Source organism: Accipiter gentilis, chromosome 12, assembly GCF_929443795.1.
Source record: "Accipiter gentilis chromosome 12, bAccGen1.1, whole genome shotgun sequence".
NCBI lineage: Eukaryota > Metazoa > Chordata > Aves > Accipitriformes > Accipitridae > Astur > Astur gentilis.
In genome coordinates, this window is record NC_064891.1 from 20584104 (window position 1) to 20597733 (window position 13630).

At 42.9% G+C, this 13630-nt stretch overlaps 1 protein-coding gene across 1 annotated transcript in view; it reads right to left on the reverse strand.

Moving 5' to 3' along the window:
- RNF150 (ring finger protein 150) overlaps positions 1-13630 on the reverse strand; it is a 120685-nt gene that overhangs the window by 46255 nt on the left and 60800 nt on the right. Inside the window, exon 2 of the mRNA XM_049814693.1 lies at positions 3224-3474. Within this exon, the coding sequence (XP_049670650.1) occupies positions 3224-3474 (251 nt within the window). The remainder of the gene's footprint in view (positions 1-3223; positions 3475-13630) is intronic.

Sequence of the window (13630 nt, forward strand, 5' to 3'; positions counted from 1 at the left end):
AAAATCAGGCACTTAACTGGAGCGAGCTGTGTCTTCCTTCTGGCACGTGAACCTGGATTTTGCACACATGGTGAGGAAGAGTGGTGGCTGAAGATGTACATGCTGTATGTCCAGGTTTCATCTCACTGGGGAGTCACAGGAAATGATTCCAGGAGATTCTTCACTCTTTCTAGCTGCCTCTCTCACTAGCTGGGCTCGTTGCTTTCTTGATGGATAATTACATCAGTTCCTTTCGGGTTTACTACTTGATCAGCAACTTATGCTGTGTGCAGGAAGGGAAATGGACCTGGAAAGGTGGGTCACCATATAAAAAAGGACAAGGAGGCAAAAGTGGTTATGAGATTTGACATGTTTTTCATGAAAGGAAGACATAGTTGCAATGGGTCAGCTTGGAAGAATCAAAATGGAAGATGACTTAGGAAGACTTGAAGCGACCAAGGAAAAACGTTCAGAAATCTTGCTTTCATGTAACAGTGCAACACCCCTCCTGCTTGGAGACAATGGCTTTTTCTGCCAATCCTATTTTGCAGTCAGCCACATTGTCCCATTCCCTCAGCACAGTGCCAAGACTACCAATCCAGAGGAGGCTGAACTGCTCCTGCTAGCAACTCCAGCATCAGCCAAACCTAGGAAGGGCATGCGTGACAGAGGTTAACGAAGAGGTAGGCATAGGTTCTTATTTGACACAGAAAACATAGGCCTGCACAAGCCCTTGTTTTAAAACTGTGGGGTTTTAAATCATTCGGATGTCAAAATGAATTTAAGCTTTTTATTTTTATTTTTATTTTATTTTATTTTTTTTTTTAATTTTAACTGAAGTCTAACAGAAGAGTCACAGTTTTTCACACTTTCAGAACAGGGCAGCCAGTTTGCACAGTTAGATTTTATCGCATTGCGGGGTAGGAACTGATAGCACAACTTTCTCTGAATAGGCCAGCTGGCTCCCCCTTCATCTGATGCTCTGTTTATCCAAACATGTCAATATTTGGATAAACTTTAGCCTGAGTACATCAAATACAGATAGAAGGAAGCATCTTTCCTAAAGTTGGCCAGCAATGAAGGTGCTCACAACACATGCAAGGCTTTCCAAGTAAACACAATACCGTCATACAAACAGACAAATGCAAGTTATAATGCCAAAAGCTTTTGAGCGCGATGACAAAAGAATCTTGCTCCAGCAAAGCAACACAAACAATTTTTCTTGTATATATCTGAATATCCAAGATATTAACATAGAACTTTGTGGTCCCATCCTTGTGCTACAAGAAAATGCGTCAAAGAAAAAACCAAACAATCTAGCAGAACTTCAGGGGAAATGGAGAGGAACCCTCATGGAAAGGGCAAAAGCAAGATGGGCTCTTCTGAACTACCCACATCATTACATTCCATTGCCAGGACTAAAAGAAAAAAATCCAAACCACAGCAACTCATTAACACAAATGGTTGAGCTTTGTCTGTATATCGCTACCATTTTTCATATGAAAAATGCTAGTAAAGAGATGAGAGGAGATGTCAGGCAAAACTGGATGAAGAAAGTACATGAAAAAATTCTAGTTTGCCCCATATCATTATTACAGCTTCGGCAAAAAATTAATAATAAATAATTGCTTAAGAGGCATACTTTCTTATTCTCCTGAAGAATAGAACTAGTATAATAACAAAGTTATTAAAACCTCTGCACAGGACAACTGCTTGTGCACAAGTTAGTCTTGTTCAAACTTTGGAAAGAAAATACTGAAAAGGAAATCTGCTTGAACATATAAACCTATCAGTTCCAAACTATAGCATATTACCTGAATGAGCTTCTTATTTTGCTGGGTTTCATGTTTATGTATGTCTATTTACACTGCTAATCTGCCTGTATAATTACTTGATTGAAAGCACACTTATGGTACCCACATACATAAATTAGGCACACATGTGCTTTTGCAGCCAAAGCATCTAAAAATTATCACAGCCGTCACAGGGAATCTGCTGCCAGTGATGTTCAAATTCCAGCTGGGATAGTCTCATTCTTGCTATCCAAAATTTCATACTGTATATTTAAAAGGAAAATATATTCTCTCTGTCTGTAAATACAGAGCAGCTGCTCTCTATCTCAGAGGATGCCTGAATTTCAATGGGGGAGGGGGAGGGATCCCTATACATTAAGTATACATTATGGAGTGTGTGGCAGTACTTTTCTCTACAAGATGATTATTAACACTCTCAGTCTTACTTTTTCTGCAGAGCAAGCAAGGCAACCCTCTCCCTGCCCTGACAGTAATTTATTAAGGGTCCAGAAACATCTCTGAATTACAGTGCATTTTTTTTCCCCTGCAGTAAAATGGTTATCTCCTCAGATTTCATACATTGATAACGTTTTCTACTGTACCATTAAAATGAAATGTAGAAGCCTCAGCTTCACAGTTCTGCTGATGCTGAGATAGTTGCATCCAGACAAGAAAAGATTAAATTTATTATTATCATTGCTATTATTATTCATTGCTGAACTACCATAAAGACGCACAGTGCTTTATAAATCCCAGCGGCCTCAGGACCTATGGCTTATTCCCACTGCTGCTGACTTCTCTCCAGCTCTATAGGTTTAGGATCTCTTTCAGGGGGTTTGAACAAGATGCCAAAACCAAAAGCAATGGTTTAATGATATTGGTGGCTATCACTACAGCACTTACATGTTCAGTGATCATTGTCAAACGAACAGGGACATGTTTGCCTTTCAAGCCCAAGTCCCTCCTAAAGAAGTATTAAAATGAAAACACTTTCTGTTCTTTTTTTCTTTCTTCACTTATTGTGAACCCTTGTTTCACACACAGACATTCACATACCTCACTATATTTCAGTCATCATTTTGATCTCAAGGGTCGTTAGTTATACACATTTCTATGTCGCTTGGCTATATGTACCAAGGCAATCTTTTCACTAATAAACATTATTAACTTTCTGTCTATTTCTTGTGTGTTTTGCATGGGAGAAAAACCCTGTAATATATATACACACTGTATTTATTAATTTCTTTTTTCCTGGATTCCATCTATATTGACAGAAGTCTTGGCTTTGCCTGAAGACAGGTGTTTTTATATCCCCATTATTTTCATTTCCTTGTCTTTTGTTTTGGTTTGTCTTTTTTACCACACATTCACAGTTTCCTCAACTTTTACTTTTAAGCTGAATCCCATGGTGATTTATTGGTAACACAAACAGCCATCCCAGCACCGCTCACCTGATTTCTGTCTCTGGCATTTGCGTAGCGGAACCGCTGGATGTAATAGAAGACCAGCCACGCCAGCGAGATGATCATCAGCACAATGAAGGAGATGGAGACGAACACCACAGAGGTCCGGCTGACGTACTTCTGCAAGTTGCGTGTCCCGATGGTTATGTACATCATCACAGTAATGTTCCTCTCCAGGAGACTCACTATCTCTTTTCCTTTGGGTTCAGGAATCATTATTGCTACAACATCTTCTAGGCCTGTCAGACAGGAGAGAGGGAAAAGAAGCCTTAAGTAAAACAAGTGCTTGCCACGTAATAAAATGACAACACATAATAAAATGACAGGAGGATGTGGCAAGGCACCCCCAGAAAGAGGAGGGGCAAAACAGTAACAAAAAAGCTCCCCTTTCTCCTGCTGGTTTTCACCAAGAGGTAAGTCAGATAGATCTGGTGAAGGTTTCAACTGGAACCAGTTACACACTGTTTCTATAACCTAATCTCGGTGAGATATGGAAAATGTTTCATGGCTTGACATAAACACAGATTTCCGGCACTACTGAGGCTTATCTAGACGATATTGCTGTAAGCACTGCAGAAAGGGAGGCACGCTGCAGCCAGCATCCTTCTGTCCAGCACTCCGTATACATTAATCATAGCCCGTTTTGCCGGGTCATGAGTCTGTCAGCGAAGCCTCTCCAAACCCCGCGTTCAAGACCAGAAACGCTTGCGATGCACAGATCCCCACGTGGTTTCGTAGCCCAAAGGCACCAAAGCATCGCTGCCCTCGCCCGGGGCTGGCAACGGGAGAAGGCTGCAGGGACAAGAGCGGCTTGACACGTTCGCAGCTCACCCGCTGCCCACCGCCTGAGCCCACGCAGATGTCTGGGAGCTGGGCTCACCAACTGATGCAAGTCTAGAGTCAAGAGCACTGTTTTGTTCCACAAAAAAAAAAACCCCGCTACTGCAGGCCACATCGGCCCCCGACACAGCCTACAGCGTGGCCCCGCAAGGACGCGAGTCAGCACAGCCAAGGCGGCAAAGGGCTGTCCACTAAGGGGATGGGGCAGGGACTTTCTACAGCCCTGTCAACCTTTCTGAAGCCACAACCCTGTGAAACAGGCCCTCCGCTGACCCATATATATATTTATATATCTATATCTCCATATGTTTATAAATAAACTATCACTGCTTTATGGTTTAATGCTAGGGATATTCTGTTCTTCCGCTTCACAAAACAAGCACGTAGACCATTTTTACACCTAAGCTATGTTATGCAATAATCAAATCCTGAATTGCGCTAAGTGGCTAAGGACAAACAGATGTCTTTTAACGTAGAAACACGCTAGACTCAACATCCTATGAAATGACACGAACCGGCATTTAGAAAAAAAGGTACAAACTGGGGGTGGCTGAAGTCAGAGAGACAATGCTGGTGTGTGGTTTCAGAATTTCAGCTGGAATCCCAGGAAATCAGCCAGCATGTTGTTAACACCACGGCTACCTGTATTTTGACTGTGGCAGGAGTATAAAGTGCTGCCTGCCTTGAGACATTCGTGGAAGTGGGAAGGGATCATTCGGCCATGAACAGAGATGTGGGAGGGCAATTCACGTTTCCAACAGCATCCCCCTCCAAGCTGATATCCAACCTGAGCTTCGCTGGTGCAGCACTGTGCCTTGGTCTTCATGGTCCAGCTCAGACATTTCTCCACCAAAAACCTCATGGAGGTATAAACCAGGTTTTCAAAGGTATTTAGATGCTAAAGACCAGGTGTCTAGCAGGATTTTGGATACAGTAAAGCAGACAGGTGGGTGGCATTCAATGGAAAATGCTAACTGTGGTGGAAACTTTATCAAATTCTGCTGGGTGCCTGGATCAATTGGAGGTACTGAAATAGCTGTGACAGACTGTTGCTACTCACACACAAAATCTGCTGCAAAGCTGGTAAGTGAACCCTCCTCTCTCAAGTCTTGGAGTAGAACTGCAAACACCACCATTCTTCCTCTCGTGAGACTTTCCATGATAACACTCACTTGATTATGAACAGGCCAGTTAGCAAATAGGGGGAAATCAATAGTTTGGCTGAGTCAAGCATTTTAGATGTCCGTGATAGGAAACTTAATCTTTCTTCCAATAATCTTCCACAAAGCATTAATAATTTTCAGCTATTTCTCTTTATTTGGCTAGTAAGAGACCACCTTCAGCAGCAAACTCTTCTGATACCCGTTTATTACGAAAGGCTAATGCAAACATTACCCCAAGAGCCCAGGGAGAATTTGCCAAGTCTCAAAGTGGCTGAGAAGGGCACTGGTGCCATGCCAGTAATTTCTCCTGCAGTCGGTAAGACAAATTTTCTGGAGCAGTGCTTGGCTGTGCACATGCCTGCCTTTGTTCTTTTCCTTTTCTTTAAAGACAAAAAAAGATTTCTAAATCACTCTGCAACAAAACCAAAGCAACCACCTCACACATTGCTGAAAAGAACCCATAGTGAAAAATCCCACAGCCAGAAATACTGAAATGAATTTCATCAACTCCTCTCAAAAGCCACCATTCTGACCCACTCACTTGTCCAGTACGGACCTCTAACATCATCTTCAGTACAATCTTGGACACTGTATGAATGATGTTACCTGAAAGCCTATAAAAATGGGAGATACAGACAAAAACATTTTCAGTAGAAAATACAGGTAATAACTGTTTAGTTATCTTGAATCTCACCTTTCTTTAACAACACATTTAGTTATGTGTAATTCAACTCAATATAGCTTAGTATATTTCTGGAGAACTGTAAATAACAGGCATTGGCTAGATATGACATGTTGCAAAGAAAGACTCACATTCAATTGTTCAGCTATCAAATTAATATTTTTGTAATAATAAAACAAGCACCCCACAGTAATGTCTTATCTTTCTTTAATAGCAAAGTAATGAAAAAGAAGGAGAAAAAAATTGTGATCTCCTGCATAAATTTAACCTCATTCCTGTTTTTCATCACCTGCCCTTTCTGACTAAGCTACAGGGCAGCTTTCTGGCTTCAATTCACAGTGGAAACATAACTGGTTTTGAATAGGAGTGCAGCCACATGCCTCCCTTCTCTGCTCTCTCCTCCTTGCATCTCCCTGCCAGGATGGTCTACTGCCACCTTGGGCCTAGGGCCTTTTAAGATACTTTAATAAACCCAAGATACTAAGTGCCATGGATATATGCTAAGTAAAACTGCATTTAGAAATGCAGAATAGAAGACGCGGCTATTGCAAGAGGAAAGCAGTTACTTTTATTTACTCAAACCCTTAATATATTCAAATTTCAGGCTATCTGGTTATTTTCTTGAGAAACATTACCATTTGTAATGAAGCATTCTTGGAAAAAAATAACCAAATCAGCAACAAATAATAATCAGAAATTTCTTTTTAAACATTTTATTGAGTTTATGATAATTTCTCCGAGGTACTATAGAGAATGCTATTTGATCAATCAAGTCATTAAGCTAAGTTTTTATTCTCAAATATTCTCACTATTGGGAAGAAAAAAAAAGAAGCAAGTAATTTATTTCCCTTTCCTACCTTATACAACAAAACGTCTGGATATCTTGGTTTCAGTATCTAATGACACACAAGAAGCTCCGACATACATGAAAACTATACAAATTAAAGAAGGGAAATAATGTAATGAGACATCAATGTTAGAGACGCATTTCTATGCCCAAGGACACAATTCTTCAACAGATTTCAAAAAAGAGAAAGTATCTGGTAATAGGTACTGATGCTTCTCTGGTGAGTCAAATGCTAACGATGCCTTTCATTAAACACACCCACAATGGTAACTGCATTTTGTGGCACTCTTGTTATCTAACATTTCTTTTCTTTTTCTGGCCAAGATTAATGCAGAGTTTGACATGAATTTTTAAGTAGCTGTCAGGATGAATCAGAGATTCATAAATCAAAGGTATTCAGGCTGCAGTGAATGGATTTTTTTCTTCTTTTTTGGCTTAGGAAATATTTAACATATCAGTGCTCTCTCCTTGTGAGCCAATAATGAAAAAAGTAAGGTAGAACTTACAGGCATTTGGGATGATTTAAGTCTCTTTAACTTGCTGAAGTGTATTCGCCTAGTCAGATATTTTTGGGTGGAGAAAATGAGCTAATTCTGCTTCTGAGGGTTCTGCATCCCACAGCATTATGCGGGAGGGCCATCGGCACGGTTACCGGTGGGTGTCGGACAGGCCCGGGCATTGCCGGCTCCAGAGGTGCCGTGCTGGAGAGCTGTGGACAGGCTCAGCTTGTTTCCCACTCACTGGGCCAAACGCGTAGCCCTGTGGCTAATCCATCGATGGCACGTCAGCCGCACCAAGCTGTGGTTACTTTGTTCACTTACAGAGAGTTGCTCTGGAATGAATAGTTCTCGATACAGCAAATCCCGGGCTCTTCCTCACCCTTGTCACATCTCCTAACAAACTGCTAACAGCAGGAGGAACCACGGAGCAAGGGGAGACAGAGAGCGAGTCGGCAGCAGGCACCAGCCACCCTCCGACACCTACACGTGGCGGCGGACGACGGAGTTGCAAAGCAGTGATGAAGTCAGAGAGTACTGTCAACGGCGAGATGCGCGCTTTGGAAGAAGACCTGGAAGACCCTCTCCAAACCCTCCTCCTCCACTTGGCTATGGAAATAAATTTCAGCCGGGATGCTTTTATCTGAAATTGCAAACTTTTTCAAGTGTAACAATCTATTCACTGGTGATAGAGGAAAAGAAAGACTTCAGTTCTGTAGCAGTGGCTTTTGTAAAAGAAATGAACAGATTCTACGGCCAGCCGTATGTAAATTCTCCACCTTGGCCATAGGCTGTGCTGACAAACCTGCGATATTTCTTGATACTGCTCTGGGACCTTCAGGGGTGATACTGAAAATGGTCCTCTGTTCTCCTCATTAGCAGTCAGGCCGAGCAGTGGCGGGCTGCTGCTTTAATGCTTTGTCAATTTTTGATGGAGGCTCTAAGAAGTGGTACGTTTCTGACACATCATAGAAGAGACTGTTTAATTCTTCATGCTTGGCAACTGCCAGAAGTCAGTCAGAGAAATAGCTAATTGAATTGTTTGAATAGAATTCTGATTTGGGAGGCATACAGAGTCTTCTCCAAGATATCCTATAAAGATGTAAATAAGGATTTCTCTTACGACGTACATCAAAATCAAGTGCTAAAGTATTTCCTTTTACAGATTTTGTAACTGAAAACTCCAACACTATTCCAGAGTTCAGAAATTGCCCTGATGAAAAAGACAGCGCTCAGTCCTGCTCAGAGCCCAGGAATAGAAACCTCGCAGGAGGGTGCAACAAACCTAAGCAACTCCTCCTTTACTTCTTGAAGAAATAATTTCGTTTTTAGGAATCAATTTCAGTAACTAGCAGCTATCAGGGAAAAAGCAAACCAAAACGCAGATCTAAACGATTCGACGGCCTGCCCGTGCCCAGCTCTGGAGCACCCTCCCCGGGCTCAGCCCGTGGTCTGTGGGTCCTGCCAGCCCCACGCAGCGTGAGCCAATTCGGCCGTGGCGCTTCGTGCGAGCTCAGCAGCGCTCGCCCTGCACAAGGACTTACTGTGCTGCCAACCGTGTGAGCGCTTTCCTGCCGTAGCTCCTGCTGCTGCCTGCGTCCATGTGAATGGATTTTTACGGTACAGTCTGGATGATGTGTAACATTTTGAAGCAAATTTGGAGCAAAGCACAGACATTAAAGAATACTATTGGGTTTTTTTTTCCTCCAGAACGGCAGCACAGCTAAAAAATTAGTACTGAGGAAAATGAAAAGGAATCCACGGTGATGGTGCTGTAGTTGTGATTGTCTAAGCTATAACCAAGAATGGTCTGTTGGGCTATGAGAAGATACTACCTTGTGCTACAGACCTTGTTCTCTTTGCAAATACTATCTGCTCTATAGTCGTGTTTGGTTTCTTTACAATGAAATTACATGGGAAATGGTATATAGGTTAATCGGATGGCATTGCAATTGGATTTTAATGCCACGGAAATTGTTCTAATATTTTCACAGTTGCAACAAGGGTTCCAAGACTTTAAGACCATCCAATGAGAGTTCAACCTCAGTTCTTCTGTTCTGTATGGTGCAATTATAAATTGACCAGACTATCAGCTGTTACCTATTTTTCTCCTTTAAAAATAAACATAGGCTTAAATTACATTTTGGTGAACTCACAAATTACTTTTGGAAACCAATACAGTATTTTAGAAAAGCTGATGAGCTTCAGCCACTTCAGAGAAGCAGCAGCATAATATTGTTTAAACAACATCCTAAACGCTTACGTAGGCCAACTGGGAAGCATTACCGGTAGGAAATCAAACTGGGTGAAAGGACTGTTCCCTGCAGGAACTCTCCTTTATGGGGCATTCATGGCATTGGTCTCAAATTTAAGTATCAGTAAATAAGACTATAGAAAGAACTGGCAAAGAGAAAAGCAATATATAGTAAGTAACAGTAATTCATAGTCAATACATCATATATCATAGGTGAAATGACTACAAACTGTCATCTATAATCTCTTGCATAAACTGCTGCGATGCCAGAGGACTAGAAAGGACACCAATTTCTAATGAGGTTTCATAACAGATACGGGCAACTACAGATCTGGTCGTCCAAAGTTATTCAGCGAGGTTCCTAACCAAAGACTTGTAAGCAAAAAAGGCAGCTCTGAATAAAATACCAAGGACCTCCCATGAGAAAACAAGGGGTTAAAAGACAGGATCTTTGTCAAAACATCAGAAAGCCACCAAGTACAAAAGAGACCCAGGGACCACAAACTGCTGGAAGCTGGGAAGACGATTCTGGGGAGGCAGGACTGAACATTCACCCTGCACTTGTACTCTTCCTCAAGCAGCTGCTGTTCACCATTACGAGAGACACGATGCTAGGACAGATGGATCTTTGGTCTCAAACCATAGACTTGCTTTTACCTTAACTAGGAACCGAAAGCTGTATCTGCCCTGGAGAGAAGAAAGATTAAGTCAAGTCGTGACAGCGAAGAAACAGGGCCAAAGTCAGAGGTCTGATTATGCCAAAAAGTCCCTCTCTGAGCTGGTGTGGGGAAACCGTACCTGTTTCTGCGACTGGTGATGAACAAGAAAGGACTGGGGCTGAGGGAGCTGGTGCTTCTTGCTTCTCACACCCCCAGTTAGGGCTTGACCTGAGGCAGAAAGGTGTGTTTCTGATGTGGAGGCAGGAGGGTACCACACACATGAGCATCAAGTGTCCAGCTGCCGCCGCAGGGTTACGAACGCAGGCAAAAAGCAGAGGAAAGCAGCAGCAAGACGGGAGATGCAAGTGCTGGCCTGGAGAGACAGCCTGCATCACCCCCTGTGCTAAACATCACACCCGGGTGCTGCAGGGGGGCCGTCCACCTCGTCTCTCCGTGCCCAGCCCAGAAAGGTATCGCCGTCACCAAGGGCAAGGGATCGGTGAGGTTTGGGGCAGGATCTCACCCTACGGTAAGGCGAGGGAAGGCTGCGGAGCGGGATGCAGAAGTCTTTGCCTACCCGCTTGTGGGGCTCGCAGGCAGTGCCTGCCCCAAGGTGCCCCCCACGCAGCAGCCCCACTCTGCCCTCGCACCCTCCTGGGTGGAGGAGGAGAGCTGCCAGCTGGGAAAGGAAAGCAGCAGCATGAACATTCTTCGTCCCCGCTGCTAAAACTGAGACATTCCAGTTGGGCAGAACTAACCCCCTTCTAGGGTGCCCAGCCTGAGAGGGGGGAAAAAAACCACAGGGGAAGGCCAGAAGCAAAAGACAGTACAGCAGCACGTAGCCCTGTTTTTATGGATATCAAGCTACTGAAGTTATCAGAACACGAGTTTTCACCATAACATCTTTTTTCTTTTTTACTCTAGGCCCCTTGCTTTGCAATGACGTAGGTGCTTTCAACATCCCCTGCCCACGTTTCCAATTTGTTTTCCTTCTCTGTTTAAAAGCAGAGAGATATTTCCTTCAACTTATCCTCTCCCTCATTTCCCGCTTCTCCTTGGCACCGTTAGCACTCGCCTTGGTCCTTTGCCCATCTTCCAAAACATTTAGCTGTAAATCAGGTTTCCTTAAAAGGCAAATGCAGCAACCATGGAGAGAGGAGCGACACCTTTTCCCTACAGCACTTTTCCCATTTGTAAAAGAAGGAAACTCTTTTACGCAAACTACTTTTTTTCTTTTCTTAGACAACCTTATTGTCACAAAACACTTTTCACTGCAGAAGCACAAATATCTAGTAGGATAATTAAGTGACCTGTAAAGAAAAAAGACCTACTGATGTTAATGACCAGCTACAGTACTTAAGTAACGGATACAAAAGTTTTCTATTCGGTCCCCGAAGTGAACAACAATAACCTCCAGCAGAGCTGTTCTCGGTTCATTTCTTGCGATACTAAAACCAGGAGAGGCAAGATGCTTCTGGCTGTGATCTTTCCCATGAAAAGCAGTCTCAGCCACTGTTTATTACTGTTTAGGGACAAAGAAATTTCTGTTCATGTTTTTGTAATCAATGCTGATTTTGCCAAGGCTGTAAGAGCTCAGAATATATTGACTTCCTCTGATTTTATGCAGAAACTGCAGCAAAGGAAAAAGAAGTAAAAGGCTACAAAACTCACAAAATCAAATTCAGCACCATAGCTGCATTTTTCCTGGGCTTGGCTCCCACAGTGTCAGCTCATCGGTCTGCTGAACTAACCAATGCTAATGAACCAACGTGGTGTTGTTTATTCATACTTAATTACAGAAAACAGTTGGTTCTCCGAGAGGTTTTCTCAGACACCAACCCAACCCAAGGCACAAATTTTGGAGACTGTTATCTTAACCAAGATAGTACTTCATTATAACTGCTAATCATTTTTACTGAAGACCTCTCTAGAAATCTCCCTTGGTTTCTAAACAATATACACTGTTAATGGCATATGCCACTGGTTATAAGTTCTCTGTTCTGGAATTTCCACTGCGATGCTTTATGATTTTTTTCGTGTACAAGGTGGCCAGACTCCTTCATGCAGGCCTTACAGCTAGGATACGCTCCAACTCATAGCAAAATATGCTACGGGGTTAATTCATTAGTAAAACACAACCTTTTCAGAGTTGTGACAAAACACACCCACTGTCTAAAGCAGAAGCTGCTTTGCTATCTTCAGTGGAATTGTGCCAAAAGAAAATGTGTCTTAAATAGCATCTTACAGAGTCAGGGTAGAGTACAATGCAAATGCATGCTAGTTACTGTGCCTGGCGCTCTTAGGACAGGTATAAATACATTTTCATTTACAGGTGGGGAAACTAGAGCAAGTGTGTTGAACAACTTGATAAAGATCCTTGAAGGATAAGGGCAGAGCATCTGAACCCCAGCCTTATCCCCAACAGGAAAGCAGCACCGATACTCTTCCCAACAGGCAGGATGAATAAGCAGAACGGCTGGAGTTGTTCAAGCCTTCCTTGGAAACAGGGGCAGGGTTCAGCACAGCCCTGCCTGCCCAAAGCACCTTTCCCTCTGCTAGCAGGGCAATTCAGCAAGAGCCGGTAGATGCTGTCGTTGTCCGCTCCCTGCGTGGGGACAGGCGTGACGAGTTTGTCACTGTACCCCTGCTTTAAACCCTCTTCCCTTCAAACTATGGATCCCTCCCCAGGAAAGCCTGCATTTGGGTGAATCAGGATGCTTGCCCAGAATATGGCGTAAAACCAGCCGGCTGATCATACTCGAGCGCTTTAGGAAGGCAGCAGCCCTCGCCGTTTGCGACTGATCCCGCAACACGCCGCACGGGGAAATGCCAGTGGCCGGGAGCGGTGTGAGTTGGTGGAACCTGGCAAGAAGCACAGCTTCCCACTGCAAACACCAGGCCAGCCACCTCTAGCACAGCTAACAGCAGCAGGGACCTGGAATCCCTCCTTCCAAACTTTAATCCCATACCGTGACAATACACGAACACATTTGGTAGAAATGCAACCTACAGGTGCGCAAAGATGCATGGATGACGCAAAGATAGAACGAGGGAAACAAATCAACGACACTGGAAGTAACTGAAGCTGTTGTTTGCATAATTAAATAACCTACATGGAATTATGGCACGATAATAGAGTTATGTGCTGTTTGTGTTTTGCAGACTTCATGAACAAAGAATATTGAAAACACACAGAAAATTGGGAAGTAAACATGAGACTATACACACAAAAAATTTAGCCATTATTATGAAGATCAGTTACAGCTTTTAATCTAAATTTAGAGACAGAATCAGTGATTTTTTCTGATGTAGTGACAAATCCTGCTCATTTACTCATAACGTCATAGAAAATGTTTAAAAAAAAAATTAGTGCCGTATGCAAAATAAACAACATTTGACCCTGGTGAGTAAGGTATTATTAGGAACTTTCTAAGCCATTAAAAAAGGAAAAAA